The following is a 23,919-nucleotide window of genomic DNA, read 5'->3' on the forward strand; positions in this document are numbered from 1 at the left end:
TTTAGAGCAGCACTATGAATCCCATTCCCATGCTGTGAGCACCTGGTGAGGCTGCTAAGAGAAAATCAGAGACCTAAAAAATGTCACTACAGGGATGTTCACAAAGTGCTTCCCTTGTCAAAGCACCTCCATACCCTTTAATTCCATTTTTATTCCATAGGTAAGGAAAGAATTGCAAGACACCGGCCCACTGAGGGCATCCATCTATCCATCCATCCACACACCCATCCATCCATCCACCCACCCACCCACCCACCCATACACCCACCCGCCCATCCATCCATCCATCCACCCATCCATCTATGCATCCATCCAAACATCCATCCATCCATCCATCCATCCATCCATCCATCCATCCATCCACTCACCCATCCATCCACATTATGCAGTAACTACTGTGATGCCAGGCCCTGTGCTAATTTTTAGGGAGCTTGGAGATGAATAATACAAGTGCCTTTCCTTGAGGAGCTCCCCCCAACACTACAGAGGGGGAGATCTAAATGATCATTACACTGTAGTAGGAGCAGTGCCCCGAGAAGGGTATGCCAGACTGCTACTGGAGTGCATGGCATGGGCCTCCCAGATCACCTGGCTAAAACTGAGACTGCCCTGAGGTCCACCCCATCCTTCTCCTAGACTCTGGCTCCAACATCCTCTGGAGCTGAACCAAGAATACAGAGACAGCTGATCAATTTTGACCCTGGTCCATTAAGACATGTACCTTGTAACAATAATAACTACAATTTATGAAGCATCTACTATTAAGCATCTTGTTTGAGAACATCAAGCAAAAGAGGTAAAACCAGAAGTGAAATTCCGAGGCCTGGTCTCTCCACCATATCACCCTGCTGCCTTATTTAGCCAATTCTCCTTGAAGTCCCCTTCAATCCTGATTACAGTAGACATGGGATTAGTGTATCATTATGTTAAGAAAGAAAAGTGCAAACCTGGTTAAATCTATTACTCAGGGACCTCCCATTACTTACACACATAGGATGACCCACTTGTCCTGGTTTGTCCTGTATTTTCCTGGTTTTTGCACTGAAAGTCCCATATTCTGGGAAACTGCTCAGTTCCTAACAAACCGGGCTGGCTGATCACTCCATACCCACAAAACATACCACATTCAAACTTAAATTCAAGCTAGGAGTGGGAGAGGAAAATAAAAGTGAGATTGTGAGATTGTGTCCCTTCTACCACACTGAGTGATAAACACCAGTGACACCACGCCACCTCCTCCTTGTGGAGCAGCCCGGATTCCTGCATGCTGGGGGGCAAGTCACTGAGACATGTGCTCGACTGTTTCCAGCCTGGCTTTTCTCTGTAGGATGTGAGAGCCCCCAGGAGCCACCACTGAGATCAATACAGCATCTTAGAAAGCTTTGCAAACAACAGTTTTTCTTCACTCTAATTTTGTACAGGACATATGAATTGGTTCAGCCTCTTGGGCTGAGCTTATGAGTGTATGAACAGTTGAGGGTCTCAACATTAAGATGCAGTCATGCAACTGGGATGTCTTCAAAAATCACCTCTCTGAATCCAGGGGAGAGCAAACCTTTTTGAATTCTGACTCCAGTCATAATTGAGTTAATTTTCACACGCTATATCTGCAGCCTCACCACTTTTTGAGATACACCGTTTTCTTTTTAAACAACATTTGCTAAGCAATAGTATTAACAGAATTGTGGGGAGAAGATTTAAAATATATAGTAAGAAAATATTTCTCATCCAAGTGATTTTTAAATACTCATTTACATGTAAGAAGTAATACAAATTCTTCTTATTTACTTAAAATCTTTCCCTTATAGACTTTTGTAAAGTACACTAGGATAGTCCTAGTTAATGTGTACTTGAAACCAAATATTTTTATTACTTTGCAAAATATCCCTAAATACACATAAATACAAATTTAGGTTAGCCTTTCCCAATATAATCACATAGGTTAGTAGAATTTTATTCTGCTTTATTCCCATATGAACTAATATTTTAAAAATCCCTTTGAATTAGAAACTAAGCAAAAGAGGAACAAAAAGAAATTCAGGCCAATGGAACAGCTGTTATATAACATGAAGTTATGAATTCTGCGGCTCAAGGCAGACCACCACCATGGCTGTTTTTAGAGAGCCAGTAAGATGAGCTGATTTAAGGAAAGTGAAACAGTGAAACAGATGTAATGACCACTTTCTTAGGCATCCATGTGTGGGTTTTACAAACTAGGACTGGAAAATTTAAAACTCCAAATCATTTGAAATGGAAATGCTTTCCACACTCCGTGCTGAAGAACATCAACAAAAACTTAGCACAGAGATAGGAGGTCTGTTTGCAGCTGTCAGTTGGTACCTTCTGTCATTAACCAGTCTGGGACTGGCAACGTGAAGGTGCTATGGGCAAGTCTGCTAGGACATGGAAAGAAAAGAGATGAAAGTGTTTCAGACTAATTGAAACCACGTGATAATGATTTCATGAAAAAAAGGAGCATGTACACTGTGACAAATCTGCAGGCAACCCTAGTTCTAAGGAAAGAAATCTAACAACGGTTATTAGGTATGAGAGGTCCTCATACAACTTTTGGTTAAGTAACTAAGTTTCTAATATAATTCCAAGAAATCAAGTAACTCAGATATATTTAAGGTGAGAGGATCAATACCAATTCTAGATTGGACATCATGGGGCTATACTTTCAGACAGTTATTCATGTTAGTGATTTATTATGCCTGCAATAAGAATAAAATGAGGGAAGTGTGGTGTAGTAGGTACCAGAGAAGCCAGTCAGCATCAGAGACCTTGACCTTCCTGACTTCAATGGCTACAGGACTCCGGCTCTTCATCCCTGCATCTCGGTCCCTCACCTGCAGTGAACACACGACTTGTTCCATCTACCTTATTGGTGTGGGGTGAGGATCAAGTAAGGGGTGCGAAAGGCCACTGTGACACGCAACCGTTCTCTAGTTATAAGGCCTTCTCCTAATTTCATGAAAGGTACAGTGATGGAGATAAGCATAACGTATTATGAAGCATGGAGGGGATGGAGAGGCCTGGGACCTGCCGGCCTGACTGTCTTGTAAGTATTTCAGAGACTGCCCTGAAATCTGGTCTTTTCATTTTGTAATATAAAAATCTGCAGATTGAGCTTCCCTGGTGGCTCAGTGGTTGAGAGTCCGCCTGCCGATGCAGGGGACACGGGTTCGTGCCCCGGTCTGGAGGATCCCACATGCCGCGGAGCGGCTGGGCCCGTGAGCCATGGCCGCTGGGCCTGCGCGTCCGGAGCCTGTGCTCCGCAACGGGAGAGGCCACAGCAGTGAGAGGCCCACGTACCACAAAAAAAAAAAAAAAAAAAAAAAAAATCTGCAGATTGACATGTTAAAAAAAAAAGGTTGCAAAGAATGGTCCTTTTTCTAGATGCTAAAAAAATGTCTTTAATAAAAAGAATCTTCTCCCTAGACATAAAAAAGTACCTCTCTTAGAGCTGAAATCACTTTATTAGGAATGAATAAAATGTGCCCAAATGAATAAACAGATCAAGGATGCAGATTTACATGGCAACAAGTGATGCAGCAAGTTTTATACTGTCTGTTCGGTACTCGAGAGGAAAGACTCCCAGGGGTAAAACACTGTTTACATAATCTTTATAAATATCTCTTCTTTTTATACTTATCATACTTTGGTGTCATTATGTACAGCCGAGTGAAAAGATGAACTCCCACTCACCTCTGAAATGCAAGAAGCGCCTTTCTCTGTAGGACCTCCTGCATCCCTCGCAAAGAAGCTAAGAAAAGGGTTCAATTAGTCAGTGGCATGGGAGATCAGGGAGTTTCTGACAAATAGAAAACTCATCACGAAAACTAAACATTTGACTGGATTAAGAGCAACAAATTATGGGAGCTTATGTGCCCAGTCCTGTCCCAGGCACTGTGGAGGATGGGAAACGAAGGCCGTGTCAGCCTGATGCCCTTGCACTTGTTGAGCATAACTGTGGAACCATGCCAAGGCGAGAGTGGGAGTTGACTGGTCACTCTTGGTACCCCCAGGAATAGCAGCCTGTCTTCAGAAGACCAGCTGGGAACTCCAGAGAGGAAAACATTCTCAAGGGCAGGCATGTAATTCACGGGTGAAGAATGGCTCTGCCAGAATGGAATAGAAGAGATTCAAGCACCAGTGGGTGGATTAGATGGCCTTCAGAGTTCCTTCTGGCACCAAAAACCAAGGACACTAGCCTGATGCCATGGAAGGCCAGTTTAATTCACGGAGGCAATGGCTAGGAACTTTAATACCTTGATGTGAACACCAGGGACAGACAGGGCAAACCCAACACTGATACTGGAAAATCAGCTCAACACTTCCCCTGTAGACAGCATGGGAGGAATGCCACCTTAGAGTCTTGTAGAAACTAAAAAGGTACTTTTTACTGGGACAACAGGAAAAGTCCTAGAGGAACCTGTTTATGGCTGCACCTGGAGATGGTCCTTATCTAACAAATCCAACATGGCAGATCCCGTCCTGACATCGCTCTGAGGATGGTGGAAGGCTGCCCAGAGCTGGATGTAGCTGTAAGCCATGACTAACTTAGAACAACAGTGAATGAGCTAGAGGCACCCAGAGAGCTGTCCCAAGTGAACCATGGATACAGATGAGACCCAGCAGGGTCACGTGACTCTCCCAAAATTACAGGGCTAATTAGGTGTAGAGTCTCAACTAAGAAGTTATATGGATAAATATATGGTATTAAATTTACCCTTCACTGAAAGCCTACTATAGTTAAAAAATGTGCTGGGTATTGCCAGTATATATGAAAAATTAGCAAAAAAATCCATGATTGAAAATCAGTTGATATGCAAAACTTCTCCAGGGTCTTTGATATTTTAGGGCAGAGGAAAGAAAGATTTGGGGTAACATGTAAAATAAACTACAGCAAAATTACAAAGAAAGCAAAAGAAAATGAGTACCATAAAAGTCAAGGTAGTGTTTTCTCTTAAGGGGGCTTGTGATTGGGAGGGGTATGTAAAGGGCTCCCAGGTAGCTGGCAAGGTTCTATCTCCTAAGCAGGGTGCTGCTTATAAGAATACTTTCCCTTATACTAATTCACTGAGTTGGACAATCATTTTTGAGATTTCTTTTTTGGTATTTGTGTTACATTTAACGACAAAATGTAAAAGGAATAATAGAAAGGATTCAGAAAAACAATTTACCAATTTACCCTTTCTGCAAACGTATAATTGAAAACTCATTAAGTATAGAAAACATAATTAAGATTTTTTTTAGCCGGAAGCCCATCCACCAAAACAGTAAATACATCCCAAACGTGTAACGTTACTGCGTGTGCCGTGAGCCGCCATACTACACATGTACGTATCTGTGAATTAAAATGTGCAAATGGGGACTTCCCTGGCGGTCCAGTGGTTAAGACACCGTGCTCCCACTGCAGGGGGCATGGGCTCGATCCCTGGCTGGGGAACTAAGATCCCACGTGCTGCGCGGCGCGGCCAAAACATAAATAAATAAAAAAAGAGTTGTTTAAAAATAAAAAAGTGCAAATGGAGAAGGGACAGGGACTGATAAATCAAGGGATGCTTTCTGGAGGAGGTGGGCCCTGAATGCTTCTACATTCCTAGCCTAAGACCCAACATCCCTCCCCGTGGGGAGAGCTCAGGCCAAGTGCTGGGGCAGAGTCAGGTGAAGGCCGGGTGGGGTGAATTCTCTCTCAGGGCCCTGCTCACCTCACTCCTCAGGACAGATCCCTACAGTTGCCAGCTGGGCAGTACCAGCACAGCGCCCCTGTGAAGAGGGCCTGGGAGCCGGGGCACAGGGCCTGCATTTCTTCCCTCCCATTCTCCGACCGGTCCAAGCAAAGAGGACAGCGGTGGCAGGTCCCCACAGGACGGCAAACGAGGAACCAGCCATGTGCCCTCCTGAGACAGGGGATGGGCCGGTCCTGCAGTGCAGACTTGGCGGCTCCCCAGCTCCCGTGGGCGGGGACTTCGCTCACCGTCAGTGGCCTGCAGACTGTACGTAAGCCCCAGGGCCAAGTAGCCTTTGGCCTTGAACTCTGACGTTTTCTCTCCCGCATCAACGACGGTTTTGGCAAACTTCTCAGCCTCTTCCAACTGAAAAACCAGGTAAGTTAAAAACAACACCAACATCCTGCAGAATTTCTAACATGAGTTCCCGTAAGCATCTGCTGTCCTAAGCGATTTCTGATGAGTCACTGTGAAAATAACTCCCAGATCTTCCAGGTCTACTCTGGTGATTCTGTTTTCTGTATTTCAGCTTCTCAACAGTCCTCAGGATTCCCACCTTGCCTTTTTGCTTTAAACCTTTCCTTATTGCTTTTTTGCTCTCTTTTCCAAGGTCACTTTCATACTTGGTGGGGCTCTTTGTCATCTCTGTTTTTCACTGATTGGCTCTGTAATTAGATTGTGCTAGGTATTCAGAAGTTATATATATATGTAAGTATAATTTGTAAAGAATAAAGTTCTTGAAATATTTTGTGCTTGGGTCTTTCCTTTTTTGCATGACATAAAGAATCTTTTAGGCTTGGATTCTCTTTCCCACAAGCTGTTAGAAATTTCAAAACTCCATCTATTTATTTTACAATACACCGCACACAGACCTTGCACTGGCAGATTCCAAAGGGAAAAGTGTGCACCTGTAAACTACACCCACAATAAAACCTTTTGCACAACTCACTAGAGGCAAAAATAATAAGATTTGCTCCTTTGGGGTATGGTAAGTGTTGATGTTATTGAAGCTGGGTGATAGTACATGGATGATAGTTGATTATACTCCTTACTTTTGTGGTATTTGGAAATTTTAATGATAAAAGTGTAAAAAAAATACAGAAAAGATTTGTTATTCTCATCTTGTAAAAAAGAATCAGGTTTATATTAGGCGTTATGGTGATGAATGATGCCATCGCTGGAAGGAGTGCGGCAGAGTCACAGCTGGAAGCTGGCATTTTCAAAACTGAAAGATTCGGTCCACTGCTCCGGCCACTCTCAGAGCCTGCCTGCATGTCCCCTCACTTGCCACACCAAAGTGTTAAAACCTGCACGGACCACACAACACCTTCACGGCTGTGTTTCAGGTGAGAGCCACATTTCAAAATGTGTTTTTTCTTCCACACTTTCCCAAGAAAAATTTGACCAAAGTAGGACACTTTCTTCACAATGTTTACTTTCATCCTGCTGGGTGAGAATAAATGGAAAAAAACAAGCAGCAAGGACCATAATGGTAAAAAACCTTAGCCAGGTGCCTCAGTCTTTTGGGCAACTTCTTCTTATCACTGACCTTGACATGAAGTTAGAGATAGACATTAAAACTCCATCGTATGTGGCGATCAATTTGAGTTTTCTAGTTTCTGCTCAAACAGTACATTTTTGAGGTACTACAATTGTTACAAATCAGGCTCTTCCCAGATTCAAAGCTGAACAAGAACATTTGAAGCGGAAAGCCTCTGTGCAGGAAGAGGAATGAAGGAAGTTGGGTTTACACATGAGCTGAAGTAGAGGTTGACTCTTGGCTTTACAGAAAAACTCAGGCTCTCCTAAGAGGGAAACACTGAGTGACATAGACTTTTTCAGTCCCATATGACTTACATACAGGATGCATCTGAGTAGGAATTCCAATTCCATCTTACCATTTCTACTTTTGAAGCACATTCCCATGAAAAAGAAAAACCTGGAGTTGTACTGATTCCCCGAAGTCCTTGGGGTGGGGTTGAGGCCTGAGGAGGGCTGTAGCCCAGGCCAGAAGCCCGGGGCTCTGAACAGCTTTGTTTTTGTGTAGCTAATGAACTGCTACTATTTCCTCTCTGCCTAGGAATCAAAAGGGTGGCAGCCCCTGCACACGCGGAGGGCCCCAGCCCCACTCACCCAGTGAAGGGAGCCCATGCACAGCTTTGCGGCCAGAAGCGGGATGGTGGCGTCGTCTGGCTTCAGGCGGATGCACTCTTTCAGCACCTTCACTGCGCGAGCAGACTTGGCAAAAGGAGATCATTTCTGTGAAACTCAAAATTTTTTGACAGAACCAAACACTAAAGCCTTCCCAGTGGGGTTTCTGGTTAGGATACCCTCTTAATGAGGTTTTCCAACTTTCACCCAATGAAGCAAGGGCCTGGGGAGGGTGATAACCTGAGCTTGGAACTTTTGGGGGACCGGGGAGTAAACTGCGGTTAAAACAAGTGAAAACGCTGCCCCGGAATCCCCCTAGTTTTATTCCCTACTTGTGTAGCCATTGTAAAAGTAAGAAAAAAATAAAGTCAGTGGAGGTTTACGTTACTATAAAAAAGAAACTAATTTAAAGCATACCATTCAGAATTGAAAGCATACCACTCCACTTCGCCCAAATAATCTTGTGTCTCAGAGTTTACAATTCACTAAAGGGCCCACATTAACAAGAATAACAGTGGCTATTATCTTTATTGAGTGGGTTCGTTTGGGGGGTCCTATGCTAAACACCTTGTGGGTATCATCTCACTACCTGATGACAATTCTATGAAGTCGGTACCATTTCTCCATGAGACGGAAAAGGAAGAGGAAGACACTAAGTGACCTACCATGGGTCACACGGCTTCGAGGGCAGCACCAGGCCTCTCTCCCCACAGCCCTTGTTTTCAACCAATACCCTACACTGCCTCGTATCACATCTTGCTAAAGATAATTAGCAGATTTCCTCTGCCAGGAATCGTTTACACTCTCAAATGAGTGAAAGGGGTCAGCGTGAAGCACTGACCTTAGTTTAAGCCACAGCTTCAGATAAATAAAGTTACAGTGACTAGAAAAAGGGAAGACTTTCAAAATTTTCTTCTCAATGATGTGTCCGTGTTGGCCCCCAAATAATTAAATTCGATTGCTCATTTATAAATGACCTCAGGACAGTTTCCAATAGCTGGTGTAGACATCTACCAGGCATCACGTCATCCCATGAAATGCAAGTGAACCGTCAACACAGAGGATTGCATGTCACAAAGGGAGACTCACTTTTCCAGCAGCCATGAGCGACAGAGCAAACTGGTACCAGAGGTGGAACTCCTCAAAGGCAAACTTCATGGCTCTTTCTAAGCACTGGTTTGGGAAGAAGAACAAAGGCAGACAGGTGAGAATCACCGGTGGCGCAGCTGGGCAGGTGTGAGCGTGCGTCTGTGCGCACCAAAAGGAATCCTACCACATCGGCCTCCCTGGAATGCGTAAAGCACCCCGCTCCTCCGAACCCTCCCGAGGCGCCCCCCGAGGCAGCCCACTGGGCCGGAAGCCGGGGACCATCCACTGCTGACTACAACACAACCCTTGATCCCAAGGAGCTTTTCATCCAATACAGGCCAAGAGGCAGGTACACAAACTACTCAAATACAAGGTCCCAACGGACAAGCGCCCCAAGAGGAGGAAACAGAGAGTACTGCGGGAAAGTGGTCATGGGGATCGGGAATGGCATCCTGGAAGACTGGTACTTGAGCCAGTTTTGTTGGATGAGAAGGGAGAAAACACAGCTAGGATTTGGAAACGGTACTCCGGGAAGAGGGGGGACAAACAAAGACGTGGAGGCACAAAAGAGGATGCTTCGACGTGCCAATGACAAGGGGTCCAGTATAAACCCAGCTGAGGGCACGGGGGCCAGAAGGCAGGCGCGGCAGCGTCCCTGAGAGTCTGACATGGCGGCTCCTTGTCTGAGTTGTTCCATCTCCCTCCCCCTCCCCAGCTTTGGTTCTCCCTCCTCTGTGCTCCCAGAGTTCATACCTGTGTTAATGCGATGTCTTCACCCGCCCCAGCCCAGCCCAGCCCAATCCAGCCCAGCCCAGCTCAGTCCAGCCAGCCCAGCCCAGTCCAGCCCAGCCCAGTCCAGCCCAGCCCAGCCCAGCCCAGTCCCGTCCCACTCTGAGAAACTATCCAGGGCAGAGATCCTGTCTCCTCTGTCTCCTCAGTGCCCGCCCGAGGCAGGAGATCTACAAATGCAGGCCACTCAGTCCATGAGGAGCCTCTGGTTTCTGCACAGAGTGACACGACCACGTCAGAACCTAAGGAAGATCATGGGATGAGGCGGGTGTATGACGAGGGGGGTGTATGACCAGGGTGGATGAAGGCCAGGAGTAAGGTGGATAGAATGGTCCAGGGACTTCAGAAACAAGGACAGAAGCAAGAAATGTGTCTGAATTAGAATCAGCAAGGAAGGGCCGCCCAAGGAAGGAGCGGGTGGCTGGTGAGATGTAGGGAGTGAAGCGGGCCCCCTGAGTCTCCGGCCTGCATACCCGGGAGCAAACCCATGGCACGGAAGGTCTGTGTATGCAGGGGTGTGTGTGTGTGTGTGTGTGTGTGTGTGTGTGTGTTTACTAGAGAGAACGACAGAGAAAGAGACAGAGAGAAAGACAGACTGGGGAGGCAACCTGAGGGGAACAAGCAGGCAGAGAAGACAGTGCAGAGATGAATTAGAAAGCCAGGCCTCTCATGTGAGGCCTTCTCCCAAGGAGGTTTTTAAATGAACAGAAAAGCCTTAAACAACAACAAAAGCTTCACCCTGAGAGGGCAGACAGCTCCCATCAGGGTCACCTCAAAGACTGGTGTGGACATACAGTAGTACCTACGGCGCCACATGGCCATTTTTCTCCAGTGATGCTCCATGCAGCCCGGGAGCAGAGAAGGACAGGTGGGATGCTCAGGATTAATGGATGCACAGGGAGGGAGGGGCGGGGGCTGGGGCTGAGAGACAAAGGAGCCACAGAGAAGGTGACACCGAAGGTCATGATACAGGTAAAGTGCAGGGGTGAGAGGAGAGGAAAGAATTCCAGAATTTTAAACGGTATCACAGAGAAAGTCACAGTAAATATTATGCTGGCTGGTTTACTGTGAAAACCTGCCCTAAAAAATATATTAAAAAGCGAAGTAGGGTTTCCCTGGTGGCGCAGTGGTTGAGAGTCCGCCTGCCGATACAGGGGACGTGGGTTTGTGTCCCGGTCCGGGAGGATCCCACATGCCGCGGAGCGGCTGAGCCCGTGAGCCATGGCCGCTGAGCCTGCGCGTCCGGAGCCTGTGCTCCGCAACGGGAGAGACCACAACAGTGAGAGGCCCGCGTATCGCAAAAAAAAAAAAAAAAAGAAAGAAAGCGAAGTATAAGCAGTTGATAAGCCCATGCTAATGATGGTGTAGGATGTAAAATGGACACTTGTTCCCTTAGTTTGATCACACTGGAAACACACTTAGTCAAAAACTCGGGGGTGGACATGTGACTCCATCCTAGACCAGGATGTTGGCAGAAGTTAAGGGGAGGGCATCTGCAGTTGGCATACACGTTGCCCTCAGCCTTGGTCCTCCTTCCGCCCGGGACACAGACTCAGTACTGGAGGTGGGGCAGCCAGGAAGTGAGAAGCATGAGGACAAATGCTGCTCTCTAGAATGACGGAGCCGAAAGAGGGAAGGCGCCGGGCCTCCGAGATCATGAGATGCTGCAGCTGCCTCTCATCAGACTTCCTGCCATGGGGAAAAAATAAACTCATATTGGGTTAAGGCACTCACTATATGGTGGTTTTGTTCATTACTTCTGGATACACCTCTCACTAATAAAGACACTGAATGGCAGAGCTGGGATCTGAATCTGTCCCCAGAGCCCTCTTACCTGTTCTGTGACACAGATGAGCAACAAGAAAGCATTACTGTGCCTTTAAGGAGCACAGCGGGTGTAAAAAGGGGAAGGCAGCTCGCTGAGAAGATCAAGTGGGCAAGATGGGGTGGTGCGGGAAGGCTTAACCCAGGTGTGGGGTGGCATGGGCTGGGGACACGTGGGGGAGGACAGGTATTAAGGAGAGAACACCAAGCGGTGAAAAGCCAACAGTGCTTGGAAAGTGATTTAGGGAAGGGGGAGGAGGGATGATGAAGAAGGAAACGAGAATGATGATCACATTGGTGGAATCAGGCAAAGGAGTCAGTGTGTGGAGAGACGTAGGGACATAATGATCAAAGATGAGGTTTGTTCTACAGCTCCACTCAACGAATTCATTGCAGTATAACCACTGAGCCCTTAACTATGTACGCAGGGACATTTAAAGGTTTGAGTGCTTTTCTGCCTCCTTTTGTGAAGAAGAATGATACATATCAACTTCTTTCCTGATAAACAGAAGGAGCTCACAGCTGAAACAGTCTGTCCTGAATCAAAAAGCTAGATCCTATAAAGAAGTGTGCATCCTTATTTTCTTTTGGGACAAAGGCCAACATACTCATTATCCTCGGTGAGAAACATTCATGGAAGCCTAATTGGTATAGAGCTCCATTCCAGGTGCTCCAGGGAAATAGCAGCCCTCATCAAGAGTAGACTCAGAATCGTGGGGCTACCAGGGCACTTGGGAAGCATCTAGTCGAAGTCTCTTAACGGAAGGGACGTTTGTCATTTTGGCTGCCTATCACCTCAAAACTCTCCTGTTTATTTTCAGGCAGGGGTTGGGGTAAGGACACCCTAGATAAAAGGGGGACAGACTCTGCTTTCCAGGTGCCAAACCTAAGGGTGAATGAAGGAGGGAAGCAACTGGAGTGTGTCACGTGACCTGAGCCTGGCCAGTGAGATGCTCCTGTCAGTGAGCTGCATCCAGAGGTCTGGGCAGGGGGACTGGCTATTGGAAGTTGTTTTCCGTGGCCAGGCCTGGGGGCCACGGTAGCAGCGGGGTTGGTGGAGGCCCTCCAGTGTTAACAGTATCCTCCCAAACTGGGGCAGGGGGCTTGCCTCCTCAATTTCTGCCCACCCCTGTTCTTTAGCCTTCTGTGGATCCTGTGTGCTAAATGGTATGCATTGGTAGATGCGTGACTTTTCTGCCTGAATTAACAAGTCAGGTCTGTTACCTACAACCAAGGCTCTGAAGGTGCACCCAATCAAATGCTTCAGGCCCCTCTGATAGCACCCCCAACCACCCAGCCCCCAACAAGTAGCTGTGCTACTTCTGCCTGAGAACCTTCCAGAATAGGGAATTCATGACATGTACAGCAGCTAGAAATAAAGAATCACCACAGATGAAGTGTGTGAATTTGGGCAAGCCAATTAACTTCTCTATACCCAGATTCCTCACTGTAAAATGAAAAATATAATAGTAATTAATGTAGAGAGTTATCAGGAAGATTAAATTAGTTAATACATAATAAGCAACGGGAACAGTACTTCAGATACAGGCTAGTAGGTGCTAAAAAAAGGTTAGCTATTACCTAAAATTAACATTCTTCTATTAAGAGAGAAAATGTAACATGACATCTATCATTTTACCCAAATTTAATATATGAAAATTCAAACGTATAATACATCATATCAGAAATAATTATTTACTTTACAAAATGTTTCCTCATTTTAGAAAAGGATTCAATCTGAGACCCTTGAAAATAATGTACAACTTTATGGAACCGAACTGTTAGAATACATGTTTATTATTTCCTTAATAAGTGGTACGGACTAAAAGTTTGTGTCCCCCCCCAAAATTCTTATGTTGAAACGTAATCCCCAGTGTGACCGTGTTAGGAGGCGGGGCCTTTGGGGTTGACTGGGTCATGAGGGAAGAGCCACAGAGAGATCCCTTGCCCCTTCCACTGGGTGAACAGCGGGCAGTCTGCAACCAGAAGGCAGGCCTTCACCAGACATCAAATCTGCCAGTCATGATCTTGGACGTCCCAGCCTCCAGAATTGTGAGAAATAAACGTTTGTTGTGTACAAGCCACGCAGCCTGTGGTATTTTGTTACAAAAGCCCAGACTCGCTGAGACAACAAGCTTTGCTAACACTGGCAGCCAGGTGCTCTTCTAATTGCTTTACAAGAACTGCCTCGTTCGCTGGTCCTAATGACCCAACAAGGTCCAAGCGGGTACTGTTACATTGACAGAGGAGGGAAATGGAGCACAGCTCTGCCGTGTGACCATGCAGGGTCTCAGAGAGCTGTGGCAGAGCCAGGATCTGCACCCAGGTGGTCTGGTTCCAGAGCTGGAGTGCTTACCCATAGCACTCCACCGCCTCTGAGACGTTAATTACAGATAAGCCACTCAACTGATTGGGCCCACCCGTACTGCATAAAGCAAAGTCTAGCTAAATAAAAGCCTCCTAAAAATGCCACATGTTCCCTGAAATACTTCTGAGATTCAACAATATTTTTTACTGCTTAGGGGCCCTCGCTCCTGTGTCCTCTTGGGGATCCCTGGAGCTCTGAGGACTGAGGCCTTTCCAGCTTGCAGAATTTTCAGGAAACCTCACAGATCCCAGAGATGTCCACCAGCATCACAGTGGCCCATCTCAAAGGTGCACGATTTGACAAAGATGTACACAGGCCATGGTTTCCTCTACACTGCAGCTCTTTCACAGGTCCCTCCCAGCTCGGACCCCATCCTCATAACTATAACTATCCACATCCCATTATAAGCCATCGGAGTGTCATAAAGAGAGTTAGGAAATGCAAACCAACAATTACAAATTAACCCTTAATCCCAATTCAAAAGCATTTGCGCTCCGGCCTCAGAGCCGATGGCTCTGTCTTCCTGTGGGCTCTTGGCATCCTCTATACAATGATGGCAGCTGGCTCTGAAAAAGTGCCCAGACAGCTCCAGATGCTCCTGAAATCCTGATGCCAAGCGTACTGCTCGGCTATGTAACACGTCCTTCCCTATATTCCTGTAAACACTGAGATTATATAAATCTCTAAGCACTCAGGTCGACATACCTCAATCACAAAGGAAGCGCTCTTCCAAAGAATGCATCTAAGACCAAAGGGAACTTGGGGTGTCACTAGAGCATCTGCTATCCACAACCTCTGCCCCTTAGACTAGGTCTTTGCTCACCCCAGTTCTGTCTGGCTATCCCTTTTAAGCACCTTAAACACACATGTATGTGACAGAGTAAAAATTTCCAGTTTTGTTTCCTTCTTAAAAATTTTTATTATTACCATTCCTGTTCTCTGTGAGTTAATTGCCTTTGATATAAATAAGAAGTTCGGTGATAAAAAATTTTTATTATTGAAAAATTTCAAACACAAACATAGGGGAAATAGCATAATAAATCCCCATGTACCCTTCACCCTATTTCAACTACCAACTCAGTTCTCAACCCTGTTTCATTTATATCCCTATCCATTTCTCCCCAACATATTATTTTGATGCAGATCACAGATAGCATAACATCTTGTCCATAAATTTAAAAATGCCAGTTTTAATGAAGTAGGGAGCCTGGGAACAGAATATATGCTGTAAAGTGAGATAATTCACATTTCAATAGCGGTTCCAGTCTAAAAGAGGTACTAATGAAAATGGAACAAGATGCAGGTGTTGCAGGATGGAGACAGACGGGAGTGGGGTGCATATAAGAGGCGGCTTCGGTCCCCCAGACCCAGCCTGGCTGGTGGCTGGAGAGGAAGAGCAGACGCCTCACTCACCAGCCAGAGGGTTGTTATAGGGTTAAAGGAAGTAATACGTGTCAAATGCTTAGAAGAGTGTCTGGCACAGAGTGAATGCAATGAAGATGCTACTGCTGATGTCGCTTTCATGAAACAAAGAAGTAGTGGATGCTGCTGCAGGGCTAGATCTGTGGCGAGAAGCCCTGGGAACGGGGCTGGGGTGCCAGTGGAGGGCAGGGGGAGAGAGGAAGGGAGCCCCTGAATGGAAAGGGGGAGATGAGAGCTGGCCGTTTTCCACTTCCAATGTCCAGCGGAGAGACGGCAGTGTGGGCCTGGGGAGAGGGACATGGACTCCAGATCTGCAGATCCCTTAGTCACCCACACAAACAGCAGGTGACGTCTCCAAATCATCTCCCTTACAAGAAAAGAAGATGGATTTGGCAACAGTATTATATCTACCAGGAAAGACAGGCCCATTTGCTGTAATCAGACTTACCGCCACCTCTCTCTAAATCCCAGATAACATTCATTTAATACCAAGAATATTTGGTAGAACAATAATTAGGCTCTAATTGGCATCCTAATCATTTGAGTGGTAGTCAAAATGTCACTTCCAAAAATGTTATTTCCTTTTGGTAGCTTATCCTTTCCAGTCTCCCATTTTGGCTTTTCATAAACCAGCCATCTCCGAGGGGGCTCCAGGGATGAGAAGTTCTTCTGGCAGAAGAAAAGGATTTAGCAATTACCTTCCTAGTATGCAAAGCCCAATTACACGAACTGGGTGCATGGCAGTGACAGCTGTACAATACCACAAGCAAGGAAAAGCCAACGTCTATATTTGGAGTTCAATGGTGAGATTCAAAAACCCATGGGGGAGGGGGCAGGAATAAAATAATCAGATACCCCTCAAATTTAGCCTGGAGGGGATGTCTAAAATTCATCACTATTAAAATAGAACAAATAGGGCCTCCCTGGTGGCGCAGTGGTTGAGAGTCCGCCTGCCGATGCAGGGGATACGGGTTCGTGCCCCGGTCTGGGAGGATCCCATATGCCGCGGAGCGGCTGGGCCCGTGAGCCATGGCCGCTGGGCCTGCGCGTCCGGAGCCTGTGCTCCGCAACGGGAGAGGCCACAACAGTGAGAGGCCCGCATACCGCGAAAAAAAAAAAAAAAAAAAAATAGAACAAATAACATAGAGAACTGTCTTCATTATTTACTTTGTGGACAGGTTGGCCATATCCTACAAGTTCTCGTAACCTAGATCCTTCAATTGATTAGGAAGGTTTTCTTTTCTACATCGTATATACTTAATGAATCAATTAATAAATGTAATCCTTGGCAGGTGTGTAACAATTTTTAAAAATTTAACATGGTATATGAATAATATTTCATTTCCTTACTTTAGCGGTGAAAAACTATCTAAGCAATGAAAAACTATCTAAGCAATTTAGACATTTTGGACCATTATCTTAGACCCACAGATTGATATAATCAGAGAGCATGTTGACCTTCGAGATTATCTCATCCCATTCTTACTTTACTAAGGACATGGAAACTAAGACCCAGAGACAGGAGATAGGACCGGCCCAGGGTCACACAGTGGGAGCCCTGAAATTAGAAGCCAGGTCTCATGATGCTCAGGTCAGAGCCCTTATTTCTAAATTAACCGCATATAAAAGTACAAATTAAAGCGGAGTTCGAGAAATCTAGTCTACAAGGAGTCTGGGGCCAGGAAAAGCTTCTAAAAGTCAGGCTGATGGGACTCTCAGCTACAAATAAAATCCTCCTACCCAGTTTTGAGAAAACATAGACAACACCCATCAAGGCTTGCTCAAGTTTTCTCCCCTTAAACTGGAAATAAAACAGAGCAAACCCCACATCCGTGCCCCCGCTTCCCGTTTCTCTTTTTGCCCTAAAACAGCGATATGGCTCCAAGCAGAGAAGTGTCAAACCTTTATTACTTCGGCAGATGCTTAAATTAGAGGCCACCGCTGCCTCTGGCCATGGTGGGAGGAGTAGAGAGCGGGTTGGTTTTCAAAGGTCACAGACTTTATTACAGAGCGTGAACGCTGGACGCCACCCTCCGGCACGCTCTCCCTTGGAGGATGTGAAGCAACTGGATCAAGTTTGCACAGTGAGTAAAGGGTTGCCAGGTTTCTACTCAAATACGGCTCCATCTGCTCTTCTGCTGATGTAGCCCTTTGTTATTCTTACAAAATGAATCCCTAAACTCAGGAAATGGGCATTTCATTCCTCTCCCTCCTCCCTCCCCAAGTGCCCTCACCTTTTGGTCTTTGTTTTCAGTCCTTCTCCCCTGGCTCTGGGCACCAGGGACTTCAACAGTGGTGGCCCCTTGACACACACAAGATGTAGGGCGGGAAGTAAGGTGTCCCGGGTGCTCCCCAGAGGTGTGTCTTACACAAAGTATGTGTTCAACGAATGCTTGAATATAGGTCAAATGTTAGGATCCATTCTTCTGGAGGTCCTTTAAGGGGGGCCACAGACAAATCCTCATGACCTTGGATTTGGCAATGGATTCTTAGATATGACACCAAAAGCATGAGCAACAAAAGAAAAAAAATCAGTACACTAGACTTCATCAGAACTAAAAACTGCGCATCAAAGGACATTATCAAGAAAGTGAAAAGACAACCTACAGAATGGGAAAAAGTATTTGCACATCATGTATCTGTTAAGGTTTTTATCCACATTAAATAAAGAACTCCTATAACTCAACAACAAAAAGACAAACAGCCCAATATAAAAATGGGCAAGGGGGACTTCCCTGATGGTTCAGTGGTTAAGAATCCTCCTGCCAAAGCAGGGGACACGGGTTGATCCCACATGCCGCGGAGCAACTAAGCCCAGGAGCCACAACTACTGAGCCTGTGCTCTAGAGCCCACGGGCCACAACTACTGAAGCCCAGGCGCCTAGAGCCCGTGCTCCGCAACAAGAGAAGCCACCGCAATGAGAAGCCCGCGTACCGCAACAAAGAGTAGCCCCTGCTCGACGCAACTACAGAAAGCCTGCACGCAGCAACGAAGACCCAAAGCAGCCAAAAATAGATAGATAAAAAAATAATTTTCTAAAAAAATGGGCAAAGGTCTTGAACAGACATTTGTCCAAACAAGATATGCAAATGATGAATATGCACGTGAAAAGATGCTCAACATCATTAGTCAACAGGCAAACTCACAATGAGATACCATTTCACACCTACTAGGATGGCTATAATACAACAGCAGCAAAAAAACAAAAACAAAACATAAAAGCGTGGGTGAGAATGTGGAGCAACTGGAACACTTGTGCCTTGCTGCTTGGAGCACGGAATGGTGCAGCTGCCATGAAAAACAGTGCGGTAGTTCTTCAGAAAGTTAAGCATAGAATTACCCTGTGACCTGGCAAGTTTACTCTTGGACATATATACCCAAAAGAACTGAAAACAGGAACTCAGATACGTGTACACCTGTGTCCATCACAGCATTATTCACAATAGCCAAAAGGTGAAAACAATCCACACGTCCATCAACAGACGAATGAATAAACAAAATGTGGCATATACACACAATGGAATATTACTCAGCTATAAAAAGGAATGAGGTTCTGATACATGCTATCAGATATATTATTACAACATAGCTGAACCGTGAAAACATTAGGCTAAGTGAAATCAGCCAGAAACAAAAAACTAGTATGGCATGATTCCATTTGTATAATGTACCCAGAATAGGCAAATTCATAGACACAAAAAGTAGCTTAGAGGTTACCAGGTTATGGGGGTTGCGGGAATGGGGAGTATTGCGTAATAGGTATAGAGTTTCTGTTTGGGGTGATGGAAGGGTTTGGAAAACAGACATACTGGTTACACAACACTGTGAATCCAATTCATGCCACTGAATTATATATTTTAAAATGGTTAATATGGCGTTTTTTAAGTTGAAAAATGTTTTCCCTCGAGGGCCATAAGAAGAGAACAATGATGCTTAATTCAAAAAACATACCCATAATGGTGGGACTATAGATACCCGTGGCCACGTCAGTGGCTGAGATCCTTCAGGGCAGGTTGTTCAAAAATGATGTAGTTGATCCCTACTGGGCTGACCCCCAAAGCTGGACCAGAGTTGGGATCTGCACCAGTCACTGCTCTGCCCCGAGCAGGGCCCACCTCTTCCTCTGCTATTCCCCAAGTAAAGGACCTTTAACCTTGGGGCCTACCTGGGGAAGATACACTCATTGCATATCCAGGGACAGTTGACCCCCAAACCAAAGAAAAGCAGGATGAGAATGCACATTGGTTTTGAAGCACGGGTTTATTCAGCAAGTTTTTATTGTGCACCTATCACGAACCGAACGCTCTGCCTTGATTTCTCAGAAGTCTGCGGCTCCGTTTGCATCAGGCCACCCTGATGCCTTCTAGAGACCCTGGCATGTAAGTCAAGGCTGGGTTTCTGCAGAGTGAGTGGGGCTGCGTGAAATACCAAATGTTAATGTAAACTAACAAATGATAGGCCGGTTAAGCAGATGTAGTTAGACGTTCAAGTGTTTTCTACAAGGCTCCCTGATTAAATAAGCGTTTGGGGTATGGATGTGTAGATGCCCCTTTGGTACAAGCACGAGCCAGACAGTTCTACCCACAGAACTATAAAGGTGTTGAGATTTACCATAAACAAATGAATACGAATTCAATAGGAAAGATAACAATACCATTTCTGTCTTTAAAGCTGCCATGTCTGTGTAGAGGGGATACACGCACCCTTCAAAAAGGACCCCAAAACATTCTGTCCAAATGGAGCCATTAATAGTCAAATTCAAGAAACAATTCCTTAGCAGCTTGGGTTGATTCTAAAAAACAGAGAAAGCGGTGCTTGTTACTTTACTTTTAATAGCGCAAGTTGTCATGCCAACTAGTGCTACTGTTTAAAAAGGGGGAGAAAAAGAAGTGTTCCTTCCTACACAAACCTTTCAGCAGGGCTTCACATCAGTCTTTAAAAACATGAAAACTCCTAGCACTGGAGATACGGTAACCACTGCACTTATATTTAAACCTGTTAGGATGAGGATGTGATGCTCCTTTGGTTTGAATTCCCTTTGCACACAGCGCTCCTTGCCCAGGATCTGGCTGAACAGCACCCCGAGAGAAAGAAAGGCACCGTGTGGGCACACAAGAAAGCAGCCCATCTTGAGATGCGAGGGGAGCCTTCCGTCTTGAACCACAGAGACAGAGAGGAGAGTTTTTCTGCAAAGTGGCCCTGCTCCCCGCATAAGCACTGTTCTTAATGGGCGGAGTCTGCACAATGCTTACGACACACACAAAGATGTCGTGACAGGAGGGACTAGGAGAAGGTGGACTGGGGGCCCCCCACCCTGTCCCGGCTGGTGCGGGAGTGCCTGGGCCCGTGCTAGCCGCGTCCTGATGCAGAAGTGTTGACGCTGTTTGGGGACAAGAGAAGGGAGGAAGGTATGAGGACAGGGTGAGAAGGAGGCTAGACCTCTTCTCTCACAGCAGCCTGGTGGAGGTGAACTCTTCTGTGCATGAAAGATTCCACCCAGAAGAAAGGAAGATTCCTGCAGTGGCACAGAGGCAAAGAGAATCTGCTCACAGAGCAGCTGAAGGGTGATGTGCCAGACACGTCAGGGCCTGGCAACCTGGCTCCATGCTTTCACCCAATGTCCTTGCCTCCTCTCCTCCCTCCAGGAGAGCAAGGCCTCATGTCCCTGCACCTCCGTGACCTTGATAATGAGGGTGTCCCTCTGCTCTTAGACTTAATTCCTGTCAGGCCCCGAAGAGCCAATTCATACATCAGCTGTTTGTCATTCTCCCTGGCACCCCCAGCCTGCCAGCTCTGCTGCACCCGGCCTAGTCCCTTCACCTGCAATTAACATGCCTTGCACTATCTAGTCTTCTCTAACTGGTTACCTTTCCATGTGTTGCTTTCTGAGTTCCCTATCTAGACTGGAAGTTTCTGGAAGACAAGAGACTGTTTTTGTATACTTAGTTGCTTCCCCCCTGCCTGGCAACTCCTGGGCACACAGTGGTAGAAACAGCACAGCAGCACACGGCTGCTGTTTAATGAGCTCTACGTGTAGGGCTCTGTTCTGAGCACTTTACATGAATTAGCGAATAACTCTCAGAATGATCTGACATAGGTGTGATTATTATTCCTATTTTACAGAAGGAAAGACTGAGGCATAAGAGGTTAATGACTTGCCGGGATCACACAACTAGTAAGCGGTAGAACCAGAACTCAAACCGAAGCTCTCTGACTCTAGGGCCTGTGCCCAGGACACATGAGACGGCTGACCCGGGTTTGGGGGTTGAGGAGGCAGGGCTGGGGTGGGGATGCCGATGGAGGGGAGGAGAATGATGGGGAATCTCCACAGTAAAACGTCTACGATCCTGTCCCATCCCTTGAAACTTACATAGATGTACATGCACTTGTTCATAAAGAGATGTAGGACAAAGTGATCTCTAAAATGTCAGTGGGTAGTCAACTCTTTCAGGAGAGTGGGCTTCTCAGTGACTTTTTTCTTTTCCATGTTTGTACGTAATGTTTGATTCTTCAAGGAGTCTGCTGGGCTGTCGCACGGGGCAGAAAGACAATGAAGTTGTTTTCCTTATAGGAGGAAAAGGAAAGCAAAACAAAACAAAAAGAGGGAGAAAAAGAAGGGGCAAGGGGGACAGCCATGAAATGTTTCCCAACAGAAGGGTGTTTGAGAAAGATCACTGTGGTGACGATGCAGCAGATGAAGACGGGATATAAACAACCACCACGTGAATGATAATGATAATCCCAACATCCGCGGGGCCCAGAGAAATAATGTAGGAAGTTTAAAATCCAGTTACTCCACAGCAGCACTGTCGCCACGGCCAAATGTCCACCAACGGATAAACGGAGAGACAAATCGTGGTCTATCCATACGATGGGATGTTACTCAGCCATAAAAAGGAATGAGGACGGATACATGCTGCAATGGGGATGACCCTGAAAGCATTACGCCAAGTGAAAGAAGCCAGACACAAAAGGTCGTATAATGGATGATTCCATTTATATGAAATACTCAAAATAGGTAAATCCACAGAGTCAGAAAGCAGATTAGTAGCTGACAGGGCCTGGGGGGAGGGAGGAATGGGGAACAACTATTTAATAGGGACGGGGTTTCCTTTCAGGGTGATGAAAGTGTTTTGAAATTAGTGGAGATGGTTGTACAATAGCATGAATGTACTAAATGCCACTGAATTGTACCTTTTAAAATGGTTGTGTATGTTATGTAAATTTACCGCAATTAAAAAAAAAATCCAGTTAGCCTTTTAACTTTAAGTCCCCAGAAAATGGAAAAGCAGATGAGAAGAAAGAAAGGAAGGGTGGGGAGGAAGGAAGGAAACATACAATACAAATTGGGGGGAAAAAAGGGGAAGGAGGGAAGGGAGGGAGGGAGTAAGGGAGGAAAGAAGGGAGGGAGGGAGGGAGGGAGGAAAGAAGGGAGGGAGGGAGGAAACCCCAGCAAATGAGGGAAGCGGGACACTTTAAGTCATGGCCTGAGACCAAGGGAGAGGGGTCCGTGCTCAGTCAAGGGTGGACCAAGACCCTCCTCCAGGAGGCGAGCTCTCCAAAACCGGGGCCAGCCCTCGAGATGCTGTGCACTTGCGCCTTCCTCCTAAGACAGCTCTACTTAGATCTGCTTCACCGTGGCCGCCAAATGTGCACTGGGGGAAGCTCCATCTGCAGAACTAAGTAGAAATAGCAAGAAAAGCTAAGGCCAAGGATTCAGATCCTTCATTACTGGATGAGACCCTGTGTGGAGACCCCCCGGCAGCAGCCAGCCCAGATGGCAACTGCCTGCTGCTTGGCTGCCTTCCTCTAGGCTGGGAGCTGCTCACGGACAGGGACCCCCGCCTCGCCCACGGCTGCATCCCTGGCCTGAATCACAGCCCCTGGCACAGAACCAGGGGCTGCATTTATATGTGTTAAAGAAATGAATGTCCTTTTTATATATATATTTGATCCATCGATGTATATGTTTAATAGATAAAACACAGATATGGCACGAAATTCAAAAGGCTCCAAGGGATATATGGTGATAAATTTCCCTTTCTTCCACCGTTCTGCTCCAGCACCTTCAAGGCAATCCCTGACGCTGTTTCCACTGTTGTCAATGTGACTAGAGCATATTCTGAATTGCAAAGGCTCCGGCAACCAACCGGACTACCCAGTGACTTGGGCGTCAGGTCATCACCACGAGATGAAGCTACATGTGATGTCAAGGTGAAAGTCATCTGGCTGAAGACAAGGTCCCAGGATTCCGCGCCGGGCAGAGAGGCCCATGCCAGGGAGCTGCGGGCTCGCGGAGGAATGCCGCTAGGATGACAGCCGTGCCCCTGGAGTCACTTGTGGCACGACGAGAAGCCTGTGGACAGGGGCCTCCCAGCCTGTCAGCCTCAGGCTCCTCACACCTGCTGCGGACACAGGTGAATTTCAAGCTGGGGACAGGTTCTGTTGCTACATGATGGGAGGAAAGCAGACGTGCAAACCACGCTGAGCCCTGGCCTCCGAGAAACTTTTAGTGGTTTGTTGGGGGTGGAGGGGAGTTC

The 23,919-nt window shown here is 46.4% G+C and overlaps 1 protein-coding gene across 5 annotated transcripts in view; it reads right to left on the reverse strand.

Moving 5' to 3' along the window:
* Positions 1-23,919, reverse strand: part of TTC7B (tetratricopeptide repeat domain 7B) — a 239,873-nt gene that overhangs the window by 91,709 nt on the left and 124,245 nt on the right. For all 5 annotated transcript variants that reach the window (XM_082617199.1, XM_082617197.1, XM_082617195.1 and 2 more), the window contains exons 10-13: positions 8,976-9,059; positions 7,869-7,973; positions 5,984-6,101; positions 3,709-3,766 (exon numbers count right to left, since the gene is read on the reverse strand). In XM_082617199.1, the coding sequence (XP_082473325.1) occupies positions 3,709-3,766; positions 5,984-6,101; positions 7,869-7,973; positions 8,976-9,059 (365 nt within the window). The remainder of the gene's footprint in view (positions 1-3,708; positions 3,767-5,983; positions 6,102-7,868; positions 7,974-8,975; positions 9,060-23,919) is intronic.

The sequence above is a fragment of the Mesoplodon mirus genome, assembly GCF_964341445.2.
Source record: "Mesoplodon mirus genome assembly, chromosome: 4".
Classification (NCBI taxonomy): Eukaryota; Metazoa; Chordata; class Mammalia; order Artiodactyla; family Ziphiidae; genus Mesoplodon; species Mesoplodon mirus.